Here is a 22,304-nt window from a genome sequence, read left to right on the forward strand (position 1 = left end):
GGGGCGTACGGCCAAATCCTGCATGATATTTGAACACTCCGAACAGGGGGTGGAGAGGGGCGTGAAGGGCTATTTGGGCTCATTACCATATGCATACGCCCCGCGTTTCATGGGCGTTCCCATGAAAACGCTGGGTGTACGTATGGTAATGCGGCCGTGACGCACGTGTAGGGGGCGGACATATGACATCGCCGGATGTCAGCTGCCCGCCCAGATCCCTGCTTCTGCACGGAAAAATGTCCGTGTGGTCTGAGGTTGCGGGTGCTGGTGGAGCACTCGGTCCTGCATTCGATGGTCTGCGACCATCGAATGATGGGGGAGGTTCCCTTAGATGGAGGAGGCGTATTCCGTGAAAAATACACGTGCGGTCCGTTCGGCCAGCTTCTTACCGCATACGGACGGAGTTGGCGATCCGTATGGAAGGCGGGGTTTCGCACGCACGGTCCTGGCCGCATAATCGGCTCCGGCCGCACCGATCAGAATAAGGGCCATTGACTGGTAACATTAGAGTCTAGACCAGGGTTGCCGACTTGAATAAAATCCTCTCCGGGAGGAATCTTTCATGAGGAGTTTGGGGGTGGGGGCTTAACGGTGATGTCATTAAGCCCTGTCCTCATTACGGTAAATAGCCAAAATAACTGATCTACATGGAGGGGGCGGGGCTAAAATGACACAATTGTGCCATTCTAGCTCCGCCCCCTCAACTGAGACCCGCGGATTGCGGCATTTAAATGCCGCGATCGGGGGGGGGGCTCAGTGGGGGTCCCCCTGATTCCGGGAGGGTTGCCCACCTTTCCGGGGGCCGGGAGGGGGGACCCGGTTTTTGGGAGACTCCTGCAAATTCCGGGAGGGTCGGCAACCCTGGTCTAGACTGTGTGACAACAAAAACCTTGACAGTTACTAAAGGTGTACTGATAATCATGATAGCTATAAAAACAAGCATACAGATAGGAGCAGTCCAATCACAACCTATGGCTGAATTAACAATATATATAACAATATAGTTTACCTAAAACAATGCCAGAGTAATTACTTGTAACCTGTGATCAACTATGCATTGTTTTTGTTTTTTTTTTGGGGGGGGGGGGGTTGTATTCATGCTTATTTTTCCTACATAATGGCCTTCAAATAAAAATATATTTATTCAACTTATCTACCAAAATGAAACTCTATCAACTACAAAAACATAGGTATCTAAATGTAACCAATGTATGCTGCATAATTATAAGTAGTTCCATAATACTAAAATGTGAATCCACCTTGGTCTTGGAGGGAATAAGGAAATACAGACATGAAGCAGTAAAGGTTGTATTTATGGTATGAAAATGTGCTTACTTAGTTAGGTGTTTCGGGTTGCTAATTGTTGCAGACAAAGCCAAAAATGGACATCGAATTATGGCTAGAATGTGTTCCCAAGCTTCTGCTCCAATTTCTCCTCCCAAGCAATGGACCTAGCATCGATAAAAGGTTATAGACAATTTGAGTGGATCATTAGTATACTAAATTATACATGTACTATACAGATGTGTACTCAATACACCATGTACCACAAGATGCCTTTGCAGAAATGCATTGTATTCACATTTCTATTAAAATAGGATGCACACACATCTTCTGTGGATTAAAATGATATGCAGCATGCCTATATTATAGATCATTTTAATCCGTAGGTCTGTTTGACGAATCTGCAGCAAGGATGTAGGAGGACACATCTGTATTATAATAGGGCAGACATTTATCCTTAATATGTTAAGCCAGTCCAGTGCCGTAACAATGCCACCGACCCCCAAGCGGAGGTGGGAGAGAGCTAGCAGATCAGGGGTCGCTGGGCACTATGGGTAGTGTGGTGTAACTACCAAGGGTGCAGTCACCATCTGCCTCCAATGCTCTCCTCCCCTTAACCCCCACCAATAGCATACTGTACCTCCATTCCTTGGATGAGTAGGAGCACACAGGCAGTGGCCTAACTACTGTAAGGCAGCTGCCGCTTGGGGGAGCAAGCAGCAGGGACGTTTGCGTGGGCGCCGGAAACCCGCTCAACGCACTGACATGCTACTGCCTGCAAACAAAAAGTGTTACAGGTAGGTGGTTGCACCAAAGATTGCAGCTATATGTATATCTGTGGGACACCAGTTTCCCAAAGAACATGTAGTAAGAAAAGAAATAGATATACACTCCAGCGCTATCTTCAAATATACCAGTTAAATGCACACAGTATATGATTTCTCAGATTATTTAGGGGCCTCAGTTCTTCTATAGACACCCTTTAAGTCAGGTCCCTACATTCACATAAAGGTATCTTTTTTCTTTGTGTTGCACCTCTAGTTCACGACTCCCCTCTATTCGGATATTCCCAACTCAGACGTCCTAATATTTACTGACCTTAAAATAAGGCCCTATTTTCACATCAAAGGTATCTTTACTCTGTAGTACACTCTTCTATATTCCCTTGATTCAACCGTCTGCACACCATATGTATTCGGCTCAACACTCACCTCTATATGAGGCCCTATGTTCACTGCAAGGTTTCTTGAAAAAGGGCTGTATCAAATAGCCTGAAACGCGTTGGTGAGAGGAGGAAGGCACAGCAAATGGTGAGACCCTATACTTTTTTTACATCTAGTAGTACTCTCTTCCCTTATCCGGATATATGGAGAGGGTATTTGTGGTCTCATTTCATCCCTGTGCGGATACTTTTTTAATCGTTGGATTTTTTACTATGTTTTTTGCATGTTGGATGGAATAAATTTCTTGTACTGAGTACCCCATGTTTGGAGATTCTTTTCCGTGGAGGATTATATATACGGACGTCCCCTTAAAGAAACCTTGCAGTGAACATAGGGCCTCATATAGAGGTGAGTGTTGAGTCGAATACATATGGTGTGCAGACGGTTGAATCAAGGGAATATAGAAGAGTGTACTACAGAGTAAAGATACCTTTGATGTGAAAATAGGGCCTTATTTTAAGGTCAGTAAATATTAGGACGTCTGAGTTGGGAATATCCGAATAGAGGGGAGTCGTGAACTAGAGGTGCAACACAAAGAAAAAAGATACCTTTATGTGAATGTAGGGACCTGACTTATGGTCAGTAAGGTCTCTAAAGGGTGTCTATAGAAGAACTGAGGCCCCTAAATAATCTGAGAAATCATATACTGGTATATTTGAAGATAATGCTACTGCCTGCCACTGCCCACTGACTGAGCGAGTCAGCCGCAGCGTGGGTGCGGCCATGGTAGAGATGACAAATCCCCCCACTGATTCAATTGACTGTACACAGAGCGGCTATTGGCTACTGTGTACAGGATGGGTGGGCAGATGGGTGTGCTAGGGCTGCCTGGGATGCGTCGGAGCCAAGGGAAGCAGCAATGTCTGCTGGTCTCTCTTCCTCTCTCCTGCTTCAGCTTCTCCGTCATCATGTCACACGCTGGAAAGGAGCCCGGGGGGGTGGCGCCACAAACTTTTTGGCAGGGGGGAGCAAAATTTATAGTTACGCCACTGGACACAGGAGCTACCTAACCGGCTCAGAGTCCCTTGATTTTTGGTTATTTAAGGGGTGGGGCATATTGCTGTAAAGTTCCAACCCCATCAAGTACCTTTGCTGCTGTCCCCTTTCTCTCTCTTCACACCCTCTGTCTCGCACACTCTGTCTCACTTGTTTCTTTCTCTCCCTCCCTGTTGACATTTTCTAACCATATACTCCCCTCTCTCTATATCTCACTGACATTCTCTCTCTCCCTCTCTCTATAGTACTGTTGCTCGCTCTCCCCCCGACACAGACGTTCGGCCTGACACTGATGCTTGTTCTCCTCGATGCTGCCGCTCAGCGGCTCTCATCGGCACTACTGCTCGGCCGCTCTCCACTACACTGGCACTCGATGCCTCTCTCCCCAACACTGTCGCTCGTCCTCTATTTCCGACACTGAGGCTCACACTCTCTGACACTGACGGTCACTCGCTTTCCTCACCACTGATGTTTGCCCTCTCTCCCAGACACTGTCACTCGCTCTCCCCGACACTGTTGCTTGTCTCCTAGTATCCTCTGACAACGAGCAAGTAACCACTAACTCCTGTTAACAAGCACTAAAACCCTGGCAATGAGCAAATGGGTAATTCATATTGGGGGGGGGGGGGGGGAGAGAGACTGACCAGAAAGATTTCTGGCAGGGGGGTAAAAAATTTCTAATTACACCACTGAGCCAGTCACTACAATCTGGAAGTTGTTAGTGATTGCTTAGATTCTGCTGGCTTGCTGTTTAGTCTTTCTAGTATTGAAACGACAATAATCTAGGACAGTGGTTCCCAAACTGTGCGTCTAGGCTCCCTGGGGTGCCTCGGAGTGCTTGCAGGGGTGCCTCAGGTTGGTGGACCAAAACCAATTCAAATTATTTATGGCCAATGAAACAGGCAAAATCAGTGCTCATGGCTGTAAAATATGTGGGGAAACAGAAGTGAATCGTGTTCCTCACCACATAACTGGACCTAAGGATGACATTTAAGCACAACTTTTTTTATTTTTTTATTTTTGGTAACAAACTTTGGCGTAGGGGTGCCCTGAAAAATATTTTGATAATCTAGGGCGCCGTGATTCAAAAAAGTTTGGGAACCTCTGATCTAGGGTATTGCATGGCTTATTTGTTATTAAAGATAAGTTTGTGATAGTATAGTAGATATTGCTTTTGTGGATAAGTTGATATTCCAATACATTTAGTGCCCTCAGTATAAAGCCAATATCTAATGCTTGTACACTACTTCCTCTCTAGATGTAGGTTTGGTACAAGGAGTAGGGTTATAGAAATACAGTACTTACACTATCATAAACACGGTCATTTTATCAGTGAAATCTATTTTTAAAATAGCATTTTAGTTATATGTTTTTAATGAATTACAATGTATTTATAATTATTTATGGGGGGAATTCAATTAGATGCAATAACTTTACGCAGGGGAAAAAGCATGGGAGCCTCAGGCTTAACTCCCAAAGCGATTCAATTATTGCCATTTTAAAAGGTGTTGAACCATAGAATCCAGAATAAGTTAGTGGATCTACAGTATCTACAGCATCAACCGGGGCATGCATGTGGGTGTTGACAACAAATTCTGGGCGTACACCTTGCACAAGTCTCTGAGCGGTCGGAACTGCTCACATGAGAAACACTCTTAAGAAAAAATCAAGTCTCAAGCTTCATTGACCAGCCGTTCACGAGCCGCATGATCGGGCCCGCATTCGGACGTGCAATCAACACGCATAATTGCTAAATAACTTTCAGCTGTATGCAATACACACCCATGCAGCATACAAGTTTTACTCATTTATTAATTAACTAGCTACATGGTATCAACACGGGAAGCATACTTTTCAAGTTTAACCTTTTACACTTATCTGTGTGCATTCAAATCGCTTGTATATTTCATTGCCATAACACAGAAATGCACCACTATTCATAAATGCTAATATGTGCAAATTCTCTTACAAGTGCTTTTGCGATGTTAGGACAATACTACAAACAATTACAAAAACGACATGTGTCAACTCACATACTTCCATGCAAACACAACCATGATGCTCTCATCACATCACACACATATGTCTTCACATACACACATAAACACAGCTGCTTAGGAAAGAGCGACATTACAAACAAACAGAAATGACATGTAGTAAGGGTTAATTTTAATTGCAATGGAGGTAGGCTATTAGTTAATTGAATGCAATAAACAACATACACTTTGAAAATTGGGTAATGGATTATAGCCTGAGTTTCGTGCGGAATCATGCTGTGGCGTAAAAACACTTATCAGAGGGCGTTTGGTCGGTTGTCCAGCCGTCTGCACGCTGGATGTTCCGATGGAAGTCTGTGCGGACATTGTAAGTGCTGTACGCACATGGGAGCGTACGTGCATTTGTACACCACTCCCCTTTGTGTGTTGGTCCGTCCGATCGTAATCGGTGGACTTATAGGCATGCCTTGGCTCACCATGTGTGTGCGGGGTTCAATTGGTCAGATGCGTGCGTACGCATATCCGTCCGATTGAACCAGAATAAGGCCCTAATTGACAAAGTACATAAATTTGAATTTGGTAAATTACTGTGTATAATTGAATCCCCCTTAATTAATTAATTAAATGTCATTTTATCTAATAAAAATGTACTAATATACTCTATGACTTGCACTCATACCTCATCAAATATGATATATGTTATTCTTTTCACCCAGTCTTGTCGATGTGGACTTAACAACAGAATTTCCAAACATTGTGGTACAGTGACCAACACCTGTATAAAAATAAAAATAAATGTAAAAAATGTGGAACCAGAATGAACATGTACATTTTAGCCCTCTCTTTCCCCATTTTGTGATTTGTGTTAAGATGCAATCTATGCTGGCCATCCTCAGCGGAGGAGATGTGTATATGTTAAATGTGTTAAAGTAAGCAATGGGCATTGTATATAATGCCTAAAAATGGTCGGTAATGTATGAAATGATCATTAAACACATGTCCTAGGCATTCTGTACTTGTCATTCTTCACAATGCCTGGGTATTGTATGTAATGCCTAGGCAAAGTGTTTAAGGAATGCCCAAACCACTGTTTCACAGTTTGACGAAAAACTCTCGCCATTATATACAATGCCTAGGTATTCTATATATTGCCGAATTTTCACACATTGCCGGAAACATATATAATTATCATTTATATTTTGCCTTAACCAAACTCAAAAGTAATTTTTGCCTTCAGTTTCCACAATCAATAACTACTGTAAAATAAAAAAATGTAACAATCACCTGAAATAAAAAATAATTAGTAAATTAATATATAAATCATACTAATTTTAACTACTGGAAAAACAGGTACCTAAGTAGCTGTTGGGGCACCTGTATGAGTTGTTAGGCCAGCAGCAATCTAAAAGAGGGATTGTCAGTCGCTATATGTAAACAAAAAAATGGGGTGTGGATTGCGCTGTATTGATGGCAGAACAAGGTTAATAGTAAAAATAAAAATACTTTAATTTATACATTTAACACACTAAAATTAGCAATAATATAAATTTTAAAGAAATTTTAGAATAGCAGGTGGATTACATGTTACAATAATCTGGATGCAGCCTTTTCAATCCACCTGCTATTCTAAAATTTATTTTAAATTTATATTCTTGCTAATTTTAGTGTGTTATATAAATTAAAGTATTTTTATTTTTACTACTAACCTTCTTCTGCCATCAATACAGCGCAATCCACACCCCATTTTTTAATTTTAACTACTGTAAGTAATACATACCTGACAGTTTAATGCATCAGTGCGATAATCACGGGTGAATACCCCACATAATGCTATTCCTTTTGGCAGATCTTTATTGAATTGATTAGTTACAGTGGCTGCCACTTGATTTACAAGAGCCTGTATAAAACAAATGTATAAATAATGAAAGTACATACTGCACATATTTTTTGGTGGTAATATAGGCATACATACAGTATAGTATAAACAAAAATGTACATGTTAATTTCAAATAATTGTATATGTAAATTTGAAGAAATGTGTTTTATATTCTTTGGAGTGCCTCTCAACCAGCGCCGGGGCTCGCCAGAATGCCCCTGCTGGTGATCGCCGGCAGGGAGGCGCTCCATCTGACTGGGACGTGCCAGCATCTCACACATACTCACTTCCCAGATTTTGGGCGGGGGGGGACGGGGACGGGAACCCTGCCCATCTCCGATTCAGGGAGCCGGACAGGGTTAGGGGTGGTGCAAGGAAGCGGTGGGGACCGGCAGACAGTGACAGGGAGGCGGAGGGGACTAACGGTGAGCTCCATCGGAATGGGACGTGCAAGCTTCCACTTCTGGCGGCTGCTGGCAGCTAGCAGTTGGCGATCCGACCACCAGACCCCGCTGAATGACAGCGACTCAATCTGTATGGCACATACTAGAACAATCCATGTACAGAGAACTAGACATTACAGTAACTCAGGCAGAGGTGTTGCCTGGCGATTGCAATTGTAGATCCCAATAAGGTTATTTAAGGTTCCCAATAAGGTTGTTTGACCAAGCAGCTACTTCCAAATGGGATAGTCAGTCCATAATAATAAAAGTGCATATGATTACAAAAAAAACATTTAATTTAAATATACAATGTCATAATATTGCAATCCTCCCTAATATCCATGCATGCAAGATAGGAATACAATTGACAATACCAATGTGAACCTGTTCCTATGTATTCCTCCAAGATGATAATAAGAAGTCTCCTTATTTATATTAAAGGGCTGCCCCAAGGGTGGTTGATACACAAACCTTTTAATCACCAACAGACGGGTGTTCTTTTAAGTGCAGTTTGCAAGGGTAAAGACTTCAGATTAGCCTGCTGGTCTGCCTCCTACCTCATGCTACTATTATTTAATAGATTGACATAATTGGATGATCTATGATGATTGATTGTTTGGTCATGTGACCTATTTCTTAAGGTATATATACCCACACATGCCTGCAAGCACTATACCTTTGATAAAGCTGCCAGGAGCGGCGAAACGCGTCAAAGATGTACCTGCCCTATACCCACCAACCTTTTTAGGATTGCAGTCCGGACCAGCCCTACAGGATTGAACTCATTTGCCACCCTATCTCAATCTGGGAGGCCATCTCACCTCCGGTGCACCAGCAAACCTTCTCCTGCTATAAAAAGTCCCACCATTCTTCAAAAATATTTTGCCAGTGAAACCGGTTATTTGTGCCAACTTTGGGCCCGGTCACTTTGGACTTATGGACGGTGTCTATAGAAGCAACCAAGCTTGACGAGGAGTGGTAACTATAAAACATCCTATCTACAAACTTTGGGCCTAATAGGAACGGACTCTCCCTCTATTTTGTCGACTTAATTGTGGGTATAGGCAATGTTTTTTACTATTTTTATTTTATATATTAAGTTTTAAGATATGTATTAACATTGTGTGCTACTATCATTAAATATTTGTAAAGATCATCCATTTTTATTTATTGACCAAAATCTTGGGTAATATCCCTAGAGCGCTGCTATCCCCCCCCCCCCTTTTTTTTTCCATTTCCATTGTACAGGTCTCACCAACCTGATCCCTTAGCAGCTGCTGAGGTAGCCACTCTACCAAGCGCCCCCCCTAGTTCACTCCCCTGCATAGGGTTGGAACTAGACTCCCTTCTTCTTTTTTAGCTCTATTTATGTCTGACATTTTAGAGCTGCTTTGTGTCTGACTATTTAACATTGCCATGACATCAGAATCCAAATTTTTACCCACAGCTCTGATTTGGAGTCGAAAGCATCTGATGTTTAATGAACTCATACACTATGATGCTCTACGTTATAAAATGTCTTAGTTTTGCAGAAAAATCTTTCCTAAAATCGGATCAAAATCATTTCTCATTGCATCATGGCCCATATATTATGTATGGATTGGGAAAAAAAAGTTTTCAAAAAGAATCTACCACAAAAGGTTTTTGTTAATATCTGGGAGGCCTTTATTGCTCTACTTTTGCCCCATATTAAGGATCAGAATTGGTCTTGCTCTTTGGTATGAGACTGTTTAAATGACCCACCTATCTATTTGTAATGTTACAGAATATCTCTAATTTTTCTCCTCTTATGGCTGTTTGACTCATTTTTTAAACAATATCTATGAGTTGCTCTTTAATTTGTTGTAATTTGTTGTGTTGTATATCTTAAATAGTAAAACTTTGAAAACAAACAAGCTTAGTTATTAAACCTCAAAATGTATCATCTACAATTAGGGCTGGATTAAGGGCCTAATGGGCCTGGAGCTGGAGGTGTTCAAGGGCCTATTATGAGGAGTGGAGAAGGTGAGGTCAATGTCATGTGGGCACATAGAACCCATACACTATTAGCTCCAGTGTGTTAAAAATGGCAGATATGAGCTGGGTGTTTATCATTTGATCACTTTTTGATGCTTGATACTTCTGGCCCTAAATGTGATTTATTGTTCTGTCATCTTCTTGTAATGTCTTTGTTGATGTTGATATATATTGAAGCCGGTCCATGCTTTTTGAAGCAGACCCTAACCTTTATTACAGATAGTATATACTATATTTAGCAAAATTATCGTTAATTTATCATAATCCATAATCTGTAAATCTGAAAACTGTAAATACCTTAGTAGGAGCGACATAAACCACAATTGCTTCATTGCTCTGTGACAAGACTTTCTCCATGCAGTAGTAAGATGCATATGTTTTCCCAGAAGATGTTGGAGCAACTACCACTGCCGATTCATTATTGTCAACCACATCAAGAAGCTCTCTCTGATAGTAAAGAGAAATGTGCACTGTCATTTAATTAAGCTATTATATCCAAATTCATAACAGTAGACAATAATGTAATGCATCCTACATTGTTGTGGCTTTGCAACAAAATACAGCTAAGTTTGATAGTATGGCTGAGTAGATCGTTAGGGCTGTTTTGTTTTCTGATGGTTCTCAATGGTTGCTGGAAATGTGTTTTTTTTTTGTTTTTTTTTGTATAAAATTATGTTCTTGTTACTAGTTCTAGAAGCTGGAATAAATTAGTTATATCTGAAATTAAAAAATAAGTGCCTGAAGACATGTCCAGAGCTTGCACTATGGGAACGCTGGTGACTGGTGACTTATATTTGCGAGCACTGGAGAAATCATTTGATGGTCAGCCTCCTCTTTCTTTTAACCTATTGCAGTCTTGTATTCAGCTAAAGCAATTGGGTCTAGGTAATTAGACAAAGAGGAAGTATGGAAGAAAACTCCCATTAAACATTATCACACCAGAGCTGGTCACTACCGTGCAAAACCAGCATGCAGAAAATGTTTTAAAATCAAATTTCAGGTGAGGTAGGTGATGCTCACTCCAAACTATCATAGTTAGTAGCACAGAAGTCAGAATAAATAGGATTTTAATATACCCAACGGTAAATCCTTTTCTCGTAGTCCATATGGAATACTGGGGTTCAATACTATGGGGATAAAGATCCTCCGCAGGAGAGACAGGCACATAAGATCTTTCAGTGTGGGTGCACTGGCTCCTCCCTCTATCTCCCCCTCCACTAGTCAGTTAATGAAAAACTGTGCCGAAGGAGAGCAAAGTATATGAGGAGTAAGCGAGTAAATGTGGTGAGATTCATACCAGCACACCGTCACAAAAATAACAAAATAGGTGAAGAAACCTATAATAATAACCTATGGTGAACACCATAACAGAAATATTTAATAAATATATATCTGTATATATATATGCATATATGGCAACAAGCCAATATTAGAACGTCACTCGTTCAAAAAGGCAACCAGCCAATACAAGAACGTTACCCGTTCAACAAGGCAACAAGCCCAAGAAAGCAAGGTATTACCTGCAGCAGAAAATTCCGCACTGAGGCGGGCACCCAGTATTCCATATGGACTACGAGAAAAGGATTTACCGGTAGGTATATTAAAATCCTATTTTCTCTAACGTCCATTATGGAATACTGGGGTTCAATACTATGGGGAGGTCCCAAAGCCATCAGAACGGGCGGGAACGTGCGGAGACTGCTGTAACACCACTTGCCCAAACTGGGAATCCTCCCTGGCCAGGGCATCAAATTTGTAGAACTTTACAAACGTATGCTGCCCGACCAAGTAGCAGCTCTGCAAAGCTGTAAGGCCGAGACTCCTCGAGCATCCGCCCAGGAAGTCCCTACAGACCTTGTGGAATGCGCTTTCAATGAAGATGGAATAGTCAATCCAGCCATCCCATAGGCATTTTGAATCGTGGACGTATCCAACGGGCAATAGTCTGTTTCGATGCAGGAGCACCCATCTTCTGTGCATCATAGAGCACAAACAGACCATCCGTCTTCCGGAACCTAGAGGTCCGCCTAACATAGACCCTCAGGGCCTGCACAATATCCAGGGATGCAGGAATTTCTGGATGAGCCAAACTGGACTGGACCACAATCGGTTGGTTTAGATGGAAAGCCGACACAACCTTAGGCAAGAAATGCGGTCTTGTCCTCAATTCCGCCCTGTCGCCGTGAAAAATCAAGTAAAGGCTCTTGCAAGAAAGAGCCCCAAGTTCGGACACCCTTCTGGCAGAAGCCAAGGCCAGTAGGACCACAGTCTTCCATGTGAGAAACCGCAAATCAGCCTGATCTAATGGTTCGAACCAAGAAGACTGCAAAAAGGATAACACAACATCCAAGTCCCATGGTGCAGTGGGCGGCACAAAAGTGGGTTGAATTCTTAACACCCCTTGAAGAAAAGTCTGGACCTCAGGTAAGGATGCCAAACCCTTGTGTCTCAGGATCTGCCGCTCAACCTCCAGGCCGTTAAACGAAGCCGAGGTAAGTCCTGGTAACCGAACAGCCCTGGAAGAAGAAGATCTTCCCTGAGGGGCAGACGCCAAGGGTCTTCCACCAGCATGGCCTGAAGATCCCCGAACCAGGCTCGCCGAGGCCAATCTGGTGCCACCAGGATTGCCTCTGCTCCTTGGTGTCTGATTCTTTTTAGCACCTTTGCCAGTAGTGGCAAAGGGGGGAAGAGATATACCAGCCGGTATTCCCAAGGCCAAGTTAGGGCATCCACTGCTTCAGCACAAGGATCCCATGTCCAAGAGCAGTACCTGGCGACCTTGTGGTTTCTTCGAGAGGCCATGAGATCTATCTCTGTGGTCCCCCACAGATCTGCAATGGCATTGAACACCTCCTGATGTAATTCCCATTCCCCGGGATGGAGGTCATGGCGGCTGAGAAAATCCGCCTCCCAATTGTCCACTCCCGGTATGAAGATGGCGGACAATGCCAGAACATTTTGTTCCGCCCAAGAGATGATCCTGGCAGCTTCTCGCATGCATGGCATGCTCCATCGTTCCTCCCTGCCGGTTTATGTAGGCAACCGTGGTCGCATTGTCGGACTGCACCTGCACAGCCCTGCCCTGGAGCATAGGAGCAGCCTTCAACAGGGCGTAGTAAACCGCCTTCAATTCGAGCCTGTTGATATGAAGCTTCGCTTCCAACTGGGATCATCTGCCTTGAAGATGGACACCCTGAACCACTGCCCCCCCTCCTCTCAGGCTGGCATCCGTGGTCAACAGAAGCCAATCCTGGATTTGAAAGGAACGGCCGGCCAGTAGATTTTTCGGTACTTGTTTCCTATCTGGGCGCCCAGGTTTTCTACGTACGGCACCGTAATGAAATCGGATCGCATCACATCGTACACATACACGATATTGAACGATGCGATGCGATCCGATTCGATTTCCCATAGGAAACAATGTGAAATGGCTCAATTTAGCCAAATTATCATAGGAACAATAGTAAATGGGCCAAAAACACCCCTGAACATTGAAATGTCCCCCCAAAAGTAGTTGACGCCACCCCGCCATCAACGTGAACCCGAAGCGTGGCGAGCGCAGCGAGCCCGCGAGGGGCGGCGGTACGCGTCCTCCGACCTTTTCATGCCCTACTATCCACTAGGGCGTGGAGTGAGAATAGAATAGTGTGGCGAGCGCAGCGAGCCACCGAGCCCGAAGCGTGGCGAGCGCAGCGAGCCCCGCGAGGGGATGCGGATACCTTCACAGTTATACGCGTCCCCTCGCGGGCTTCCCAGGTGTCCATGGCGACGCGGACACCTGGGAAGCCCGCAAAGGGACGCGTTTACCTGTGAAGGTATCCGCATCCCCTCGCGGGGCTCGCTGCGCTCGCCACGCTTCGGGCTCGGTGGCTCGCTGCGCTCGCCACACTATTCTATTCTCACTCCACGCCCTAGTGGATAGTAGGGCATGAAAAGGTCGGAGGACGCGTACCGCCGCCCCTCGCGGGCTCGCTGCGCTCGCCACGCTTCGGGTTCACGTTGATGGCGGGGTGGCGTCAACTACTTTTGGGGGGACATTTCAATGTTCAGGGGTGTTTTTGGCCCATTTACTATTGTTCCTATGATAATTTGGCTAAATTGAGCCATTTAACATTGTTTCCTATGGGAAATCGAATCGGATCGCATCGCATCGCATCATTCAATATCGTGTATGTGTACGATGCGATGCGATCAGATTTCTCTACGGAGAGTAGCATGGTGCGCAATTAACTTAGCGGGCGCCCAGATAGGAAACAAGTACCGATTTTTCGACCCCAACCACCATTGGAGCGACAGCCTTGTAGTTGCAGAGAGTGTTATCAGCCTGCTCAACTAGCTGGGGCACCCCGACCACTTCGTCAGGATATACAGCTGGAATGTCCTTGAGTGAAATCTGGCATACTGTATGGCCTCGAAGGAGGCCACGATCTTGCCCATCAGCCTCATCATGCCCAGGAACAGCATCCTTTGACTTGGGACCAGGGATGATTTCTTCAGGTTCAAAATCCACCCGTGGTCCGAGAGGATCCTCCTGGTCAGCTGAAGAACACTGCAACAGGCTCCTGCCGACCCTGCCTTGATCAGCAGGTCATCGAGGTACGGGATGACATTCACCCGATGCTGCCGTAGAAGGGACATAATCTCCGCCGTGATCTTTATGAAGATGCGCAGAGCCGTGGACAGGCCAAAAGGCAACGCCCGGAACTGATAATGTTCCCTTCCCTGCGCAAACCTCAGAAACATTTGGTGTGGGGGCCAAATGGGGACGTGTAAAGCCAGGAACTCCCCATTCTGAATTTGAACACCCTCAGGTACGGGTTCAAATCCTTCAGTTTCAGAATGGGCCTCACTGACCCATCTGGCTTGGGCACCAGGAAGAGGTTTGAATAGTAACCCTGCCCCTGCTCCTGTACTGGAACCGGAAGGATTACCCTGGACTGGAGCAGTCCCTGGATTGCCCCTTGTAGAAGAATCCGGTCCTCCGCTGATGCGGGTAAGGCCGATTTGAAGAACCTTCTGGGAGGCGGTCTGTCGAACTCCAGCCTGTGGCGCTGTGAAATAAGACTCCGAGCCCAGGAATCTAGGCACGAGGCATCCCACACCTGGCTGAAGTACGACAGACGACCCCCCCACCTCGAGAGGATCCCGCGGTGGGGAGATCCCGTCATGCTGATGGCTTGGAGGCAGCTGCAGTGGCAGCACGGTCCTGTGCGTCAGAGGGGTTAGGCTTCCTGAAATTACCCCGTCCGCCCCTGTTGGCATTGGATGCACCTCTGGCCCTGGAGTGGAACCGAGTCCCGCAAAAGGACTGCTGGGTAGGTGAGGTAAAGGGATGTTTTGGCGCAGGAGGGGCGGATGGAAGAAAAGTGGACTTACCGGCCGTAGCCTTGGAGATCCACTCATCCAGCTAACTCCCAAAAAGCCTCTCCCCTGAGAAGGGGATACTTTCCACGCTGCGTTTGGAGTCCACGTCCGCCACCCACTGTCGCAGCCACAGGGCCCTCCGGGCTGAGACCGCCATAGCAGAGTTGCGGGCATTTATGGCCCCCAATTCCTCTGGGCCTCACATAGGACCTTTGCTGTGTCCTGAATGTGATGCAGATTTTCACCTATCTGCGCCACCGACATGTCCCCCAGCAAACCTTCCTGGATCTGGGTGGACCACGTGTGAATGGCCTTAGCCATCCAACAACTGGCCAGTATGGGACGTTGAGAGGCCCCACTAGCCGTATCTCGAGTCTCCTGCCAGCCCCGTCCTTAAGGGTGGAAACATAACACCCGGGACCAGTAGTAACACCTTCTTAGAAAGGCGTGAAACTGAGGAGTCCACCATGGAAGGCTCCTCCCACAATTTTCTACCTGCCAGTTCAAAAGGGTACGCATTTGTGAACCTCTTTGTGAGCTGGAACCTCTTCTCAGGGTTTTTCCAGGCGTTTTTGAAAACACTCTCTAACTCCGCCTCAGACTGTTTTTTTTTTTTTGTGTCATAAAGAAAGAGTCACCCTCCATGACTTCCTCCAGAGGGAGCTCTAAGACTTCCCTAATGGCTCTGAAAAGAGGTTCAGGGCCATGGACTGGTGCCTGCTCTTGTACAGGCTCCTGATCCTGCAACTCCTCCCCCTCATCAAGGATATCATCCTCATCTGTATCAGGGGCCACAGCTGACAAGGGCCTTTTCTGAGGCTGGCTAGACTGGCTGGGAAAAGGGTTGATGACATCCACCCTAGCTGACAGGATGGCTAAATCCTTCTGCACCCTCTGAGTCTGCTGTGTATTAGCAGCTAGCTGGGATGAAACGGAGTCTAACAGCGTTTTAATGCTGCTGGCCCATGCGGGCTCATGATCTCCCTGTGACACCCCACTATATTGTGGGGGCACACCACTAGCCGGAGGGGTAGCCCCACTAGGCTGTGGAGACATACAGGGTTCACAGGTAACCTGTGACTGTGAGGCAGGGATAAACTTGGTGCTGCACACCATGCAGGTCAGTTTCTTCACCATTGTGAAGCTGGAGACTCAGCCACACCACACACACACACTCACACTGATTTGTAAGTGTTCTTTGGCTATGTGTTAAAGACTAATATCTTAACTAGCCAGTGTGGGGTAAACAGAGCTACTTGGGGAACCAGGGCACCCTGTAACCTGAGCTCACAGATTGGAGAGAGCTGGTTCACAGTAAAACACACAGTAATTCTTCAGAAAAACAGTGCTCTGCAATATTCCTATGCTAGGCAAACACAATGTAAGTGTTAATTAGTGCTATAACTTGCTGTCTCAGCCGGCAGAAAGATCCCAGATCCACCCCACCGATGAGGAGCTGTTAATGGCGACGTCAGCATGCAGGAAGAAGCAGGAAGTCTTGTTAAAGCTTGCCCAGCAGGGCCTGGTCCCACTCTGAGCTAAGCCCCGCCCCCAAAACAGAGCTGGTGCCGTTAGCATTAAAAAGCTGGCGTTTTTAGGCTTATCTGTGTTTTATGCAAAAACCAGACATTGCCATTGCCCTGGTGGTCCAGTGGCTATCTGTACCTGCCAGCAAATATTTAAAAGATGGGGGGTTCGCGCGGTACTTGCGGGAGGTCCGCTGCTACTGCCACAGCCATCTTGCCGCACATAAAGTTGGGGTTCCCCCTGTGGGGGACCCCGACCAGTACTCACCACTTGTAGTCTTCAGACACTGCCAGGGGTGTGCGGCAGCTGGGAGGTCTGCTTGCCCCAGCGCAATGCTGTGCGGTGACAGAAACCTCTCTCAGGACAAAGTCCTGCAGCAGGGCAGCTCTGCGCCTGAAGTGGCCGGTAACTGACCCTTCCCCTGGCACCCTCGAAGCAGGACTGCTGCCTAGGTCTAAAAGCAGCGCCCCAAAATAACAAACTAAAACAAAATGTTGAAAAATCTCTCTGGAGCTCCCAGAAGTGCAGCCTCTCCTGAGGCACATTTTTCTAAACTGACTAGTAGAGGGGGAGATAGAGGGAGGAGCCAGTGTACCCACACTGAAAGATCTTATGTGCCTGTCTCTCCTGCAGAGGATCTCTATCCCCATAGTATTGAACCCCAGTATTCCATAATGGACGTTAGAGAAATGTACATTAATTGCACCCAAGCTACAGTAAACAAAACTAAATCAACACAGAGCAATGTAACAGTGCCAGCCCTTTTAGGTCTGTGCTAATCATGGTGCGCAACTCTATCAAGTTACCAAAGCACCAGAGTAGGTGTGTACCAGGTTGGCCGGGCCCCAGTAAACTGAAGGGTGTGGCATCCAGGAGGGGCATGGCCTCTGGGAGGGGCATGGTCATGCTTCTTGTGGGGGGAAACGTTGTTTTTGTGGTCAGGCGGACACCAGTGGGGGTGCGGGAGGAAACGCGCACCACCAGTGCAGGGAGAGAGAGGACAGGCTATCCCTGTAGCTGCCTCTCTCCCCAGCTCAGCACAAGCCATTGAGCAGCGTGTACTGAGCTGGGGAGAGCGGCTGTGTCATCTCTCTCCCCAATGCCCAGCTCCCTCTCAACGCCACTGGGTGTGTATAATTTGCAATGTATAAGTGATCATGAAAAATGCATAAATGTTATAGACAGATACATGCATCTAAGAAGATAGCATATGAGTAGACATTTTACACTTGGATATGATATGGCATAACAAAAGGTAATATGAATATGCTTGTCAGTTTTTCAGCAAAGTCTTTCTAGGTTCAGAATACTATAGTACAGTGGTTCCCAGACATTTTTTAATCACACTGCCTGGCAGTGGTGCATGTAGGGGGGGGGGGGGGTTCAGAGAACCAAGAAACACCCCCCCTTCCCCCCTATGAACCAATGTTTGTTGTTTTATTAGATGGAGACTACTCTGTCTCTGTCTCTCTACACTGGGCTACTGGGGATTCACTTAGTACTATGGTACAAATGGGGTCCAAAGGAACCTGTGCAAATAAAAATTCAAAAAGGGTGTGCTGGCTCCTCCCCTCTATGCCCCCTCCCACAGCTCAGTCTAGGTAAAACTGTGCCCAAAAGAGGAATAGATACTTGAGAGAAGGAAACTTAAGATAAAAAAGTGGTGAGACAAACGAACCAACACACCATTAATAACTGAAAACAACAAACTGCCAAATTATATAGATACTGATAATCCAAATTATATGACTCCTATGGACGTAGGAGCATAATTTTGGAATAACAACACAGTCCCAATACTAATCCGTACGAATAAACTAAACCCTCTACCAAATAATATATTTAAGCCGCATTATGTTAAAGACAGACTGCAATAAATGTATTTAATTCTTACGGCTATACATTTAAAGAAGAAGCAGTGTATACATAATCATAAATTAATTAATCACCCAATATATTACTTGGAGTATCAGGATAACATATTCAGGGACCTTCACATATAAGAAAGTCCAATAAATCAACATATTATTTATATGTCAATATCTGTAGACATAGAATCAGTTATTGAGTTACCTCTCTGAAGTATATATAAATAGTTGCAAAGAACCCCATTTTGGCTACATGCCCAGAAAGGGAATTGACTAATTACATAAATTGTAGCAAATGATGGAGAAACTTTAGACAAAAATTCAAGCCTAAAGATACACAATAAAAAAAAAGCCACCATGGTTGGACAAAAAAGTAAGGTCAGCAATTAACAATAAAACAAGAGCATTTAAATTCTATAAAAATAACAAATAAGGAGGCGTTCAACAAATACAAAGAATCAAACAAAACTTGTAAAGGGGTAATCACAGTAGCTAAAAGGGATTACGAAGAGCGCATAGCCACTGAAAGCAAAACCAACCCCAAGAAGTTTACATAAATAGTAAGTGAATAAGAGAACATAGGCCCATTAACCAATATCAATGGAAAAAGTTTAATGGAGGATAAGGGAAAAGCAGAACTGTTAAATGAGTTCTTCTCATCAGTGTTTACTAAGGGAAAGCAGACAGTGGAACACACACGTACCACAATTCGGATGAACAAGCCAGATCTCAATATTGATTTCACGACCGAGGAAATAATATTGAGGCTCAGCAAAAATCAAAACAAACAAATCACCAGGGCCAGATGGGATTCATCCTAGGGTACTAATGGAATTAAGGGAGGAACTAGCGACCCCTCTACATTACATCTTTGATAATTCACTATCATCAGGTAAGGTACCAAAAGACTGGAGAATAGCAGAGGTAGTGCCAATATTCAAAAAAGGAAAAAGGGAGGATCCTGCTAATTTCAGACCTGTGAGTTTAACATCAATAGTGGGTAAAATATTTGAAGGATTTTTAAGGGATGGTATCCAGGAATATTTAGACCTTCATAGTTTACTCGCAGGGCCGGACTGGAGCCCACATGGAGCAGGCGGGACCCTTGCGCGGCGAAGTGAAAAGTGAGCATGGCCCCATGATGAGGAGGCATGGCATCACAAAAAGGAGGCATTACACATTATGGAACACACCATAATGGCCATTACCACATTATGGAACACACTGTTATGTCCATTACACATTATGGAACACACCATTATGCCCATTACACATTCCTTGTGGGCATTACACATTATGGAACACACCATAATGGCCATTACCACATTATGGAACACACCGTTATGTCCATTACACATTATGGAACACACATTATGCCCACTACACATTATGGAACACACCATTATGCCCACTACACATTATGGAACACACCATTATGCCCATTACACATTCCTTGTGGGCATTAGCTGTTGGGATATACTGGCAGACATAGGAATGCTACACAGGTGCTGTATGGGCAGCAGGAAACCTCCAGATCAGCCAGTAGAAATACTCAGAGTATATAACATAAGCACAGTACTAAGAAAATACAACAAACATGCATTCAGACGTCCATTCCTCGTATGGCTGCCCACAGGCCAGAGCAAAGAATACATCAGCTGGACTGACACAGGGCCCTCTCTCATATAGTACGTATGGGGTGACCCTCACATGCTACACAGTGTATGGGGCCTTTACATCTAGCGCCTACAAGTAACCAGTGTGGGAGCTCGCCAGGAACACCCACTGCCTGCGGGCAATGCGGTACCATGCATGGGCACCTGCTCCCACTCACTAGGGGCTCTTCCTGCAAGTACTTGGGGGCAATGACCATGACATGACTGCATTACCCCCGCTACAGTGAGGAATAAGCTATGACAGGAATCAGGGTGATGGCGCTCTCACACACTCCTCGTACCAACACACCAGTGTCATTCTACCTCACCATTTCCTCCCGTTCCCTCACCGTTCCCTCCCATCTGCCCGAGGTCCATACCTTCCACTCTGCCATCTTTAATACTGACAAACAGCCGCGGGTTTGCAGCTGGGATGTCCCGTATCTGCGCCAGCTACACATCCCCTGCGCCAGCTACACCGGTGGATGCGGGGCACCATGACGGTCTCCAGAATAGCCGCATTATGATGTCATGACGTCATGAACTGGGGGGCAGCGGGCTCAGCGATACTGCAACAAGTTCTTAGAACTGAGAACTTTTTGCACAAAATCGGCCCACAAGGCCATCGGCCCTTCTGGCATTTGCCAGAAGTGCCAGATGGCCAGTCCGGCCCTATTTACTCAGTACTAACCAGCAAGGGTTCGTGAAAAATTGTTCATGCCAAACTAATTTACTAGGTTTCTATGAGGAGGTTAGCAAAAACCTTGAAAATGGAAACGCTGTAGATGTGATTTTCTTAGATTTTGCTAATACAGTACCACACAAGAGGTTGATAAATAAAATGGAGGACCTGAGATTAGGGACAAATATCTGTAGATGGGTAGGGAACTGGCTGTGTAAGAGAGAACAAAGAGTGGTTGTGAACACGGCCGTATCAACTATGATACCAGTACTAAGTGGAGTGCCACAGGGTTCGGTTCTAGGGCCCATTTTATTTAACATTTTTATTAATGATATTGGGATGGGGTTACTCAGCACTGTATCGATCTTTGCAGATGACACTAACTGAGCAGAGTTATTAAATCATCAGAAGATGTCACCACGCTTCAAAATGATCTTGACAATCTAGATGAGTGGGCAAAAAAGTGGAAGATGAGGTTCAATGTGGATAAATGCAAGGTTATGCACCTTGGGAGACATAACCAGTGTGCTAGTTATAACCTAAGCGGGGAGGAATTGGGTAATTCAGTACTTGAAAAGGATCTAGGAGTCCAAATAGACAACAAACTGGGGTGTAGTGCTCAATGTAACATAGCAACAAAAAAGGCTAACAAAATTCTAGCATGTATTAAAAGGTGCATGGATACTAGGGACTCAAAAGCAATCATGCCACTCTACAAAGCATTGGTTAGACCTCACCTCGAATATGGAGTACAATTCTGGGCCCCACACTATAAAATGGAAATGTGTGGAAATGCCTGTATTGGATTGCCTCATAGGATGACACCAACTTACCCAACAGGCGAATACAGAGATGTACTGAGACCTGGTTCGGAGTCAGTACCTCCCTGATGGCCGTCGTTTTGTCCAGTGGAAGGAACATCCTCTGGGCCACTGTGTCCAGAATCATCCCCAGAAAGAAGTTTCTGGGTAGGCAGCAGGTGAGACTTCTGATAATTTAGAAGCCACCCATGTTGGGACAACAGCTGAGTGGTCCAAGAAATGACAGCTGTTCCCTGGACCCCGCCTTTTTGAGGAGATCGTCCAGGTAAGGGATGATGTTGATCCCTTACCTGGACTATCCCTTGCAACAGCATCATCTCAGCCATAACCTTCTCGAACACCCTGGGTACTGTGGACAGCCCAAAAGGCAGGGCACGGAACTGGTAATGATCCTCCAGCAGGGCAAACCACAGGTATGCCTGATGGGGTGGCCAGATTGGGATGTGCAGGTACACATCTCTGAAATCCAGAGAGGCCAAAAACTCCTCTTTTTCCAGGCCGGAGATTACCGCTCTCAAGGACTCCATTCTAAACTTGAACACTCGTAGATAC

At 45.3% G+C, this 22,304-nt stretch overlaps 1 protein-coding gene across 1 annotated transcript in view; it reads right to left on the reverse strand.

Annotated features, from left to right (window-relative positions):
* Positions 1-22,304, reverse strand: part of LOC146060116 (putative ATP-dependent RNA helicase DDX60) — a 370,150-nt gene that overhangs the window by 212,604 nt on the left and 135,242 nt on the right. The window contains exons 19-22 of the mRNA XM_083173025.1: positions 10,133-10,282; positions 7,278-7,397; positions 6,180-6,275; positions 1,336-1,451 (exon numbers count right to left, since the gene is read on the reverse strand). Of these exons, the coding sequence (XP_083029151.1) occupies positions 1,336-1,451; positions 6,180-6,275; positions 7,278-7,397; positions 10,133-10,282 (482 nt within the window). The remainder of the gene's footprint in view (positions 1-1,335; positions 1,452-6,179; positions 6,276-7,277; positions 7,398-10,132; positions 10,283-22,304) is intronic.

The sequence above is a fragment of the Crinia signifera genome, chromosome 1 (genome assembly GCF_055691185.1).
Source record: "Crinia signifera chromosome 1, ASM5569118v1, whole genome shotgun sequence".
Taxonomy (NCBI): Eukaryota; Metazoa; Chordata; class Amphibia; order Anura; family Myobatrachidae; genus Crinia; species Crinia signifera.